The sequence below is a fragment of the Sylvia atricapilla genome, chromosome 27 (assembly GCF_009819655.1).
Source record: "Sylvia atricapilla isolate bSylAtr1 chromosome 27, bSylAtr1.pri, whole genome shotgun sequence".
NCBI lineage: Eukaryota > Metazoa > Chordata > Aves > Passeriformes > Sylviidae > Sylvia > Sylvia atricapilla.
Window position 1 is genome coordinate 4,058,603 of NC_089166.1, and position 11,499 is coordinate 4,070,101.

Here is an 11,499-nt window from a genome sequence, read left to right on the forward strand (position 1 = left end):
TTCCAGTTACTTGAGAGGGAAGCACCCCAGAGAAGCAGCAAAAGTGAGGAAATGCTATCAACCCAGGATGAGGTACCTCTGCCCAGACACTGCAGTGCAGTCCAAAACCTGGCACATTTAGCCCACGCTGCAAAGAAAGGTGCTGCATGGAGCCAGGAGCTCGGGGCACCAGAGAAGTTGGTACCTCAGTGTTTTCCTCAGCCCTTGTGGCAACGATTCCCCCTGCATTCAATAAAAATGAAGATTGTCCTCGTTCCTCCTGCTATTCCTCATGTATTTGTAAAAGCAGCTTCTGGTCCCTCTTACGGCTTGGGCCAAATTCAGTTCCAGCTGGGCCTTTGCTTTGCTATCTATCTCCCTGCATGCCCCAATGACGTCTTTGCCATCCTCCTGCAGCGCTGCCCTTCTTTGAGGTTTGTAAATTCTGTGTTTTCCCAGAGACCCAGCCAAAGCTTCCTGCTCAGCCACTCTGCTTCCTCACCAGCTCATCTTTGGGCACCCGGGTGTGGCCTGTTCTTGCCTGCGCCTTCAAGGATTTCTCCTTGCACACCGTCCAGCAGCCCTGGACTCCTCTGCCCCTCAGGCCAGCGTCCCCAGGGAGCCTCTCAACCAGCGCGGCTGGACTGTCTCACCCTGGGCAGCCCCTGCACCCTGCAAGGGCCTTTGTCCACATTGTGACTGTCCTGGCCCCAGAGGCCCAGAGCCTCCACCGTGTTGTGTAGCGGGAGCTGGCAAGGTGAGATGGGCCAGGAGGGGATCCCCTTGCTGCCCCGAGCAGGGACCTGTTTCCATTTTCCCCGTTACCTCTGCCAGCTCGCTGCCACTGCATGGCTCTGGCACTGCCAGCAGCCCAGGAACCGCACGAGCTCCCTCTGGGTCACCACGTGCCTCTTGCAGAGGCCATGGCACTGGTGCCCCCGTGGTGCTGGCACCAGTGCTGGCACAAACAGCACTGTCTCCTCTGCAACCCTGAAGTCTCCCTCTCTTCCTCCTTCCCTTTGCCCTCCCTCACACCCGCCTGGCTCCCAGGCTGATGGTTGCTCGGTTGTACCTCCTGCAGAAGGGCTGCTGGCACCGAGAAGAATCATCTTCTCAAGGAGGTTTAATGCGCGTGCATGAAACGCACATATTTGTTTAATGTGGCCCAGAACAGCTTTACAGTAGCATCAGGGTGTGTGAGATGGGCAACGCGGACATGAGGGAGGAAATTCTTCACGGAACGGGTGGTCAGGCCTTGCAAGAGGCTGCCCAAGGAGGTGCTGGACTCCCCATGCCTGGAGGTGTCCAACGAAGGGCTGGAGGTGGCACTGAGGGCTGTGGCCTGGCTGCCAAGGTGGGCATCGGGCACAGCATAGACTCGCTGAACCCGGAGGTCTTTTCCATCATCAGTGACTCTGAGGCTCCGTGACTCTGTGTCCGCGACTGGAGCCAGCTGAAATCTGAGTCCTGCTTCTTGCACCAGACACACCAGCACACACGCACATACACACAAAAACACATGCACAGATGTTTCTCCCCACTCACAGGACACTCTGGCTGCATTTATTACCAGCATTTATTCAGAAATAACATCCAAGGAAAGAACTGTGAAGGAAGTAACACTCAATGAGAGTCAAAGAAATATCAGTAAGGAAATAGCTAAGGGAATAACATCCAAGGCAAGAACGGGGATCCAAGGAAATAGACAAGGGAATTACATTGTGGTGTCCTCTGGAGTGGTTCGAGCAGTTCCATGTCCTGCCTGTGCTAGGGACCCCAGGGCTGGAGGCAGCTCTGCAGGTGGTGTCTCACCTGAGCAGGGCAAGGGGCAGAATTCCCCCCTAACCATCTGGTCACACTGCTAGGGATGGTGATAATTTCATATTTTGATGCATTTATAAGTCAATAGAATATAGAAATTACATTTCCACCTGAGAAAATGCCCCAGGAGGGATTTATTTCCACAGAGGCCAAGTTCCCTGGTTGCTCTCTCCCCTTGTTAATCACTACATCTTCCGACCTGGAGTTCTCCACGTTCTGTGTCCAGACATTGGATTTTGCTTTACCTTTGCCCTTGTGCTTTCAGCTCAGCCAGGGCCAGGGCCAGGGCCAGATTTCTCCTGTAGCAAATCACCCCTTTCCTCTCTTTTTTGTTAAACAGGCTACATTTCCCTCATTTCAAGAGGATTCTCACATCATTCCTGTGGCTCATCTCTGAGCTCTCCCAGTTTTTGGTTGTCTTTTTTTTTTTTTTTTTTTTTTTTTTTTTTTTTTTTAAGAGAGGTCAAAATATCTGAGCAAAGAGTTTGTTGTGAAATAAGACACTCCCCTACTCCCTTCATGATTTGGTGAGCTTGGTGCCCCTTCCCACTGCTTGAGCTGCCCCAGATATTCATTCATTACCAGGTTACAAGACCATATTTCTTTCAATGGAAAACATGTTTGAAAGTAGAAAGAACCTGTGTTTTACATAATGTTAATGCCCCAGCTACTTGAGGTTCAACACCTGTGGTTCACAAGGCTCTTGTGGCTCAACACATTTATTACAAGATTTATTTTTTTTCTTCTTAGAGAAATACTTTTCTGTGTCTGTGCAAACGAGTCCCACAGCTACTCCTACTGGTAAAACACCTTGCACCTTCAGTTTTCTCAGAGCAACTCTGGGATTTACGTGGGCTCCTGCAGGGAGGGCACATTCCTTTTGTTTTTCTGGAAGTGCTGCACACATCTAATACTCTGTCTAAATAATCCTGCAGCTCTGCTGGTTCCAGATATAGCTGACCTCAATAAGTTGACAGGAAAACACCTCCTTTCCAAAACCAGCATTTATTTTGGGGCCTAATTTTAGTATCATTTGGTTTTATTGCCCATTTCTGTTGCTGTTACATATTTGGAGGAGAAGCAGACGTTGGATGTGACGCAGGTGGTGTCTTACAGCATTAAATTTTCATCTCTAATAAAACACTGCAAAACTTTTGGAAATGATGAAGAGAGAGTTGCTCCAATTCAGTGGCATCATTAAAACTGAGATCTAACAAAACTTCTTCTTTGAGGTCAAACTGTTCCGAGGAAAATTCATTTGCCTGGGAGAGAAATCAAGGCCAAATTACTCTCTACAACATGTTTCAGTTTCAGCCTTATGAACATATTTGTCATATGTAAGGGACAGCTTCCCCAGAATTTACCACTTGAAAATGTTTCTGCTTTGGAAGAACTGACTGACATCACGAGGCAGTGAGCCAGAAGGACACCGAGCCACTCTCATCCCAAGAAAGTCCTTCCAAATCCCTGTCTGTTCTCCTTTCCATTGGGCTGGATGGTGTCTTGCCAAGAGCGAGTGTCCAATTCCCTCCCACACTCTGTCACAAGGGAAGCAAGTAGGCAGAAAGCTGAGGGATGACTTCTGCAGGAACAGAGGTTTCTGTTTGACTCTGCTGCTCACTTCCCCTGTGGATAGTACCAGTCAGGTCAGCACTCTGTGCCTTTGGAAGGGGCTGGAGAGTAGGGGCTGCAAGGATGTGTGTGGAGAGGCAGCAAACCAGCAGAAATTCCATCTTCTCAAATGATAAACAAAAAATCTGATGGCTATTGCTTGTATCACACCCCAAAATGCTCATTTTGCTGCTGCTCTTCAGTAAGGACCGGTTGTGCCTGTGGACAGCAGGTGACTCAGTGTCATCACAGGGAACAGGGTATCAAGAGTGGGCAGACACTGCTCCAGGCAAACCGCAGGAGTCAGAACCACGGAATATCCTCAGCTGGGAGGCTCATTCCAGTCCCACCGCTGGCCCTGCACAGACCCCCCCAACAATCCCACCCTGGGCATCCCTGGCAGCGCTGTCCAAATGCTCCTGGAGGTCTGGCAGCCTTGGGCTGGGACCATTCCCTGGGGAGCCTAGGCAGTGCCCAGGGCTGGCTCACAGCCGGAGCAGCTCTAAGGAAGCCAAGGCCATCCTGGACTGGGCTCCTTACAAGCAGACAAGAAAATTCAAACCCTCTTTTCTGTGGGACAAATGGAAGCACAACAGGGTCTCAGGAAATGACACCACAAGAGAAAGCAATGGTAGAGTTGAGCACTGGGAATGAGCTACAACTGAGGGGATTTGGGGACACCTCTCTGTGTCCTCCTTTCAGCTGCTTTAACAACAAAACATGACCCTGCAAGGCCACGGCTTTGCTTGCTGTCAGCTTTTCCGCCTTTGCCATGAGGTTTGTGTTGAGAAGTGCCTGTACCTGTTCAGGTGAGTGGGCTCTGGGCACAAAACTGAGCCTCCCCAGGGAAGCTGTGGTGTTCCCAAACTCAGTGACAGGAAAATCCTGTGCTCAAGATTGGCTTGTATCAAGGCTGGCCCTAGCACCCACCTCGTGAGCACCACCAACACAGATCACCTTGGAATCAGCTCCTTCCAAATTCATCCCCCAGCTCTACTCTCATCAGACCTCAAATCCACTTTCCCAGCCCCAAATCTGCTGCTCAGTCCCAAATTTACCCCCAAATCCCTCCCAAGCCACAAATTCACTCCCCTCAGTTCCAACTTGGCCCCCAACCCTAAATCCAATCCCTAATTCACCCTTCCCACTCCAAATCCACCCCCAGCCCCAAATCGCTGTTCAGCCCCAAATCCGCTCCCAATCCCCCCTGCCCCAAATCTATCCTTCTAGATCCAAATCCACCCCCAGCCCCAAATTGCTGTTCAGCCTCAAATCCGCTCCCAATCCCCCCTGCCCCAAATCTACCCTTCTAGATCCAAATCCACCCTCACAGTCCCAAATCCTTATCCTCCAGCTCCAAATCCACCACCCAGTCCCAAATCTACCCCTAAATCTCCCCTAAAGCCTCAAATCCACCCTCTCAGCCCTAGTTTTCCCCCTCCACCCCAAATCCACCCCACAGTCCCAAGTCTATCCCCAAATCCAACATCCCAGCCCCAAATCCACCCCAATTTTCCCCCAGCTCCAAATTCAATCAAATTCTCAGACCTAAATCCTCCCCTCCCCAGCCCCAAATCCTCATCGCCCAACCACCAAATTCACCTCCGAGTTCCAAACCCTCACCCCTCAGCCCCAAATTGCCCCTGTGGCATCTTGCCCCTTGCACTCCCCCGAACATGCTGTACCCCCCAAAAGCCAGACTCGTGTTGGTAGTAGCGGGTTTTATTCTCCAGTTTCCTCTCCCAGGAGCGGGACGGGCTCAGAGGGCGCAGTTCCCCTCTCCGTAGCGCCGGCACCTCATCACCTTCAGGTAGGTCTCCACCTTGTGCAGGTCCTTTTTGAAGCACGACAGAAGCCCGTAATTCTTGAGCAGCGCGTCCTCGCCGCGCAGGTGGAGCTCGAATTTCTCGTAGGTGGGTTTGAGCACCTGAACTCCCCGCGGGCTCCGCTCCTCCAGTTCCTGCGGGACAACGGGGACATCCCGGGCAGGGGCATCTCCCAGGGAAAAACCTCCTGCCGACCTCTGGGTCAGGTGATCCCCCCCACCCCCGCTCTTAAATGGGATTTCAGATATGGTTTTGGGCGTGTGTGTGGCAGAACGCACAGGTGGATGTGGTGCCACGGGGTGATGCCACACTCTGTGTTCCAGTGACACACACGGGGCTGCAGGGGGGGGCTTAAAATAAAGGCAAAATCACAGGGTCTCTCTGCAGCCCCTCCAGCCAAAGAGATGGGGAGCTGCACAAATAATTCTCTCTTCCCTCACTTTTCCAAAGCTCTGATCCGGTCCCACATCTTCATCTGGAAATCTGTAGTCAGCCACTCCACCTGCTGTGCTCAGCAACAGAATGGTTTTGGTGAAGTAAAAAGTGTCATAAAAGGTGAAAAGGGAAATCGGTTGGTGAAAAGAGCACATTTGTGTAATTTCTGTGTGTGGCTTCCCAATGCCCAAACACACATGGAACGCAGAGCAAAGTCTGCAGTGGTCCTGATTCCTTTGCCTGCTTACTCCAGCACAGAAGGTCTGTGTTTGCTCACACGGCCTGACTTGCAGCGTTATTTAACTGCTAGAAGATGTAAATAATGGCCCAGAACTCATTTCTCACAGCTACTGCTTCAGGGTAATGCTGGCAGATAAACCTATAGAATAAGCATAACTGAAGGGTGTCCTGGCAGATAATGAGCAATTTGATTTAAAACAACAAACACCAAATTAAAGGTTTATAAGCCCTTAAAGGGACTTATAAAAGAGAGGGCAAGTGACAAGGGGGAATGGTTTTAAACTAAAGGAGGGGACATTCAGGTTAAGTTTCAGGAAGAAATTCCTCCCTGTGATGGTGGGGAGGCCCTGGCACAGGGTGCCCAGAGCAGCTGTGGCTGCCCCTGGATCCCTAGAAGTGTCCAAGGCCAGGTTGGACAGGGCTTGGAGCAGCCTGGGACAGTGGAAGGTGTCCCTGCCCATGGCAGGGGTGGCACTGGGTGGGCTTTAAGGTCCTTTCCACCCAAACCGTTCTAGGATTCTCTGACAAGATCTTCCTTAGAGAGATCACTCTCCAGCTCTCAGCTTGAAGTGTTGTATTAATGGAAGAGGGAAATATCAGAGCAAGTCCTTCCCTGCACAAAAATGTGCTTTTAAAATGTGAGATTGCAAACCTTGTGAAGTTTGCCCCATTTCAAAGTACTATGCCTGGAGATGTAACAAATATCGTGCTGCTGTTTGTCTAACGTATTTCAGCAACTGGAAATTCTTTGGTGCTGGGTTTGTGAAGATTTTGGATCTGTAATATTGTGATTCCTGTGGATTCTACTGCCTGAGGGGTTGTAACAGTGCAGGTAACACTGTCCTGTGTTCTTACCCTCCTCAGTGATGGGACCTGTCACTGGGGGGTCAGCATCTTGTTATCTAAAGGGAAGGAAAGTCCAAAGGATGCCCTCTGGAAGGCAGGGAGATTTCTCACAGTGTGTGGATCTCTAAGAGTTCCCCATGCCTGGGAGGTCTCTGTTATTCCACAGTCATGCTGGGACTTACCCTCATCAGAGCTTGGATCCCTTCTTCCAGGTCCTTTAGCTTTTCATACACCCTGTCTGAGGTGCCAAAAACCAAGTTGTTTGTGAACACCTTGCTCAGGTACTGCACTGGAGTCAGCCAGGACTGGATGAGAACCAGGGAAAACCGGAGAAGCTCCATGTCCTGAAATTGAGGCAGGAAAGGGTCAAAGCTGAGTAGGTGTGGTGTTGGTGGAGTGTCCTTCTCCCTCTGGAACAGCCTGGAGTGACCCAGGGAGGTCCTGCAGCTGCTCTTGCAGCTTCAGTTTGCAGGCTGAGGGCACCACCCAGTCCCATGTCCTGTGCAGACAGCAGTGTTCTCATCCTGGAGCTGGGAATATGATTTAACCCAAAGGCGTCTGCAGGGTTTAAATAGCAAAGAAGAGAGAGGAGGGTGAAAACACCGAAGGTCTCACAGGTGGAAACCCTCTGATCCTGCAGCAAGGACTCTACAAACAGGTCTGTGCCTGCCTCAGGTCAAAACTCACCGATTTCTGCTGGGCATCCTCCTTTCCTGTGGGAGCAGGGATGGTTTCTGAGTAGCAGTAGGCTACCTGGGAGTTTTTGTTGGTGTGCCTTTGGTCTTCTGGGATGTAGCTGCGTTCCTGTGGAGACATCCCAGATACACTCAGGTCTGCTGCCCATGGACTGGAGAGGAACACAGAGAATTCCCAAGCTATACTGCAGTTCCTCTTTGCAAGGAATAAATGGGAGACAGCAGGTGCCTCTGGACAGGGTGGAGAGCTGGGAAACAGGAGTTTGTCTGTTGGCACAACAGCTGCCCTGGAGGTCTCCCTCTCTGTAGGACAAGGTGCTGCTCTTCAGTAAGGGCCAGTTGTGCCCGTGGACAGCAGGTGACTCAGTGTCACCACAGGGTCTCACAAGGATGGGCAGACACTGCTTCAGGCAAACTGCAGGAGGAGGAGGAACAGAACTCACTTGGACAGGTTCTCCCAAGGAGGAGATGACCCCCAAGGACAGCCTATGCCAAAGAGACAGCCCATGCCAGCTCCTGGGCAGCAGCAGACACTTGCTGGGTTTAAGCACTCAGACCCTCCCAGGGACAAAGGTGACCAACACAGGGAAGTCCTGGAAAATATCTGTGCTACCTCCCAGCTGTCCCTGTGAAGTGGGTCTGGACACAGGTGGGAATGGCCCCAAAGAGGCATCAGAGAGGGGACAGAGAGGTGACAGTGTCCAGGCTGGTGGGACACAATCTGCCCTATCCTGTTAAGGTTCTTTCTCCTCCCTGAGAGCTGGCAAAGATAGCAACAGCTGGGAATTCTCTGGGAAGTTCTACAGTCCTGGAGCCATCAAGGAAACACAGAGGAGGTGCCCTCAGGCCACAGCACTCACAAACTCTTTGTAGGTCTCAGCAGCCAGGAGGTGAAGGTGCTGAGCCCTCAGCACAGCGTTGGCAAACAGGCTGGACAGGGGCATGGCCGGGAAGGTGGCAGCTGGCTGTGGCCACTGCAGTCCCAGGGTGATCACCGCAATGGCCAGAGGAGAGAGCCAAGACCCTGCAAAGTGGAGAGGAAAGTGTTGGGAGCCCTTGGGAACTATGCTGAGGAGGAGGTGGCACCTGGGAATTCATTCCCAGCCTGTTCTGCCCCTGCTGGATCCACGGTCACCTTCTGTGGTGCCCTGTTGGACACTGGGTGGGCTCAGCCCTCCCCAGAATCAAGGGAGACCCTTTCACTGGACCTGCCCTTGGGGCCGGGGCTGCTCCCAGTGTGACCAGCAGCATCTTCCTGGCTGGAATTGTGGTTGCTCCATGAAAACTAAGGAGTGTCCCTGTGGTTTTCACTGACACACTCATGTTTTCCTCTAGGCCTTGTCCCTGCCCTCATTGGGACAAGAGCTGATGGCATCACCTGTGCTGTGACCAGCTACTTTTGCTCCCTGGGTCACACCTTTAGGATATGGTGATCTTGGTCAAGCCTAAAGGTTTTCAGCCCATGACATCCAACACAAGTGTCCACTTGTGCTCACACAGACCACAAAGCTCATCGCAAACAAAGACCCTTAGGAGGAGGAATGCCCTGGAGCCTGTAGGACTTGGACATTATTAGACATCATCCTCATCCCTATCTGAAGTTTGGAATATGAGTTTTATTGTCCCTGCCAACATTTATAGTAATAGTAACTATTATAACTGTGGCTTGATCTTGTTCTTCAAGCTCACAGCACTCTCCCTGCCCACTTTAGATTAAAGGTTAATTCATGGATTAGAGTCACACTGCAGGGAAAGGTTTTCTTTTTCATGGATGTAGAAGTTGCCATATTTTAATTTAGAGATGGCAAGGAGTATGTTCAGCCCACCACAGAACCACCCCATCATCATCATGATCTCCTGTCGCCCTACAGACCCAGCACTAGAAATACTTTAAAACTGAAATAAAATGTACCTGGAGCCATTTCTGCTGGGTGAGCTGCTCAGGTCTGGCTTAGTTGGGAATGTTTCCTCCTTTCACCTGGTGAAGGAAACTGTGGAGCCCCCCCTTATATAGCAGGGGATCTGTTTAAAATGGATCTGTGTGTCCATGATCACAACAACAGCTCTGCACCTTTCCCCTGCATAAATGCACAATTGTTCACGGTGGTGCTACCTCATCACAGGTATTTTCACAGATGTGCAGCTTGGGGAGCTTTGTTTGCCTTGGGATGAGACCAGTGCGCCATGATTTCGCCATATTCTCTTGTTTATTGCAATTAAAAATTTCCTCATCACAGCAAGACCCATCCCAGATCAGATCGTGGTGGAAGTGGTTATGTCCTCCTGACGTTCCCGCCTGGCTCTGCAGCCTTGGCCCACAGTTCACAGGGCTGACTGCCCGGCCTGGGACATTTCTGGCTTAAAGCGAGTGGCACCAGGAGGGGTGGATATTAAGGAAGAGTTTTTCCTGAAAGGAATGTCCAGCACTGGCACAGCTGCTCAGGGCAGTGGTGGAGTCCCCATCCCTGGAAGGATTTAAAGCTCTGTGGATGTGGCACTTGGGGACATGGGTTAGTGGTGACCTTGGCAGTGCTGGGGGAATGGTTGGACTGATGATAGAAACCTTGTCCAACCTAAAGGATTCCATAATTCTGTGATATTTTCCTTCTATTGTTTGTGGGGGTAGAGCTGGCTGCATGTTGTCAGATGAATCCTATTTCTGCCAAGGAATTGCTTCCAATTTCTCCCAAAATGTCAGAAGTTCATCAAACATTTTTGCTGAGCTGACTTGTCACTGGTGTGAGAAGGAGCTGTCCTGCCTTGGTGCTGGTTTGGATTCCAACTTGCCCAGTGCAAATCCAGAGCTCTGGGAGCTTTCTCTGATCCTCAGCTGGACAAGGCTGTGAGAGAACCTGGTCATGTGCATCTTCCTGCTCCTGCCTGAGCTGCAAGCATGAAATACCATGGGATTAAGAAGAGGAATGATGTGGGAAGGAGATAGGAGGGATGGGGAAGAGGAGATGGGGAAGGGAATCTTGGAGTGGTTTGGGTTGGAAGGGACCTTAATGCCCATCCAGTGCCACCCCCCACCATGGGCAGGGACACCTGCCACTGGCCCAGGGTGCTCCAAGCCCCATCCAACCTGGCCTTGAAGAAGAGAGGACACAGCTTACCCATCCCTGCATTTGAGAAAAACAAGACAGAACCTGGAATGGGCAGCTCCAAGGGATATTTAAAGGACTTTTATTCTGCAGAAAGCCCCCATTTCCCCAAACCAGACTGGTTTGGCCTTTGTCTGGTGTTCAGGGGATGTCCTGTGTTAGGAGGTGATTTGGCTCCCCCAGGCCCTAGGTTTGTGGTGTGTTTGCCTTCGGTTTCCAAGCAGCAGCATCACCCCCGGAGCCACTGGAGCTGAGGGAGTAGAGAGAGTAGAGCTACTCGATAAACATGAGGGAGAGCAGGGCTGTTCTGAGAAGTCCCCGGGTGTTGCTGCTGGAGACGCGGTGGTGTCACAGGCAAATGTCAGTCCCGGCAGCAGAGGGAACAGCAGGTCCTGCCGCTATCAGGTGTCTCGTCACCCCATAGCGGCAACATCTGGGCGTGTTTTTGTGTTTTCTACCCCGGGTCGTGTTTAAATCTGTCAGCGCTGGTCAGGGACGAGCCGAGCCGCAGCTCCCCAGCGCAGCCCTGAATGACGCGGCTGTGTCCCTGCAGCTCCTGCGTGTCCTGCGCAGCGCCGGTGGAGGGAGCGCGGCTAAATTCACATGATTTGTGCCGCAGCCGGCACCGAGGGGCCGGGGTGATCCGGGCCGAGGGCTGCCCGAGGCTGGGTTTGTCCCCGGCGCTGTCTGGGCAGTAAATGAGGCAGAAGCGGCGCATGACGAGCGCCCGGCCGGGCAGAGCCGCGGTTGCATAAGCGGCTCCCAAACCTCAGCCGGGCTATTTTCCGGCTCTTCAACTCCTGCATTCCCAACCCACAGCATCCTATCTAAAGCAGCCGATCTAAATCACTCCGTGATTTCCACATTCCTTGGAAGAGAAAAAAACCCTCCATTCTCTTCAGGATGGCTCCGCGTCCGCCCACCTTTCCATGAGCTTTTAAACAA

General features: G+C 51.8%; 1 protein-coding gene across 1 annotated transcript; it reads right to left on the reverse strand.

Moving 5' to 3' along the window:
• Window positions 1–5,136: 5,136 nt before the first annotated feature.
• LOC136372063 (somatotropin) lies at window positions 5,137–9,423 on the reverse strand. Its single transcript, XM_066336524.1, has 5 exons — window positions 9,366–9,423; window positions 8,314–8,477; window positions 7,446–7,562; window positions 6,941–7,102; window positions 5,137–5,371 (listed from the first exon to the last, which is right to left on the reverse strand). The coding sequence occupies exons 1-5, from the start codon at window positions 9,373–9,375 to the stop codon at window positions 5,171–5,173; spliced, it is 654 nt and encodes a 217-aa protein (XP_066192621.1). The 5' UTR covers window positions 9,376–9,423; the 3' UTR covers window positions 5,137–5,170.
• Window positions 9,424–11,499: the final 2,076 nt, after the last annotated feature.

What these genes read in the sequence shown, in the direction of transcription:
- LOC136372063 (XM_066336524.1), bottom strand. An exon ending in CTGAGACCTACAAAGAGTTT is followed by an intron (nt 7,563 to 8,313) that starts GTGAGTGCTGTG and finishes ATGTCTCCACAG; the next exon opens with GAACGCAGCTACATCCCAGA. An exon ending in GGATCCAAGCTCTGATGAGG is followed by an intron (nt 5,372 to 6,940) that starts GTAAGTCCCAGC and finishes GTTGTCCCGCAG; the next exon opens with GAACTGGAGGAGCGGAGCCC.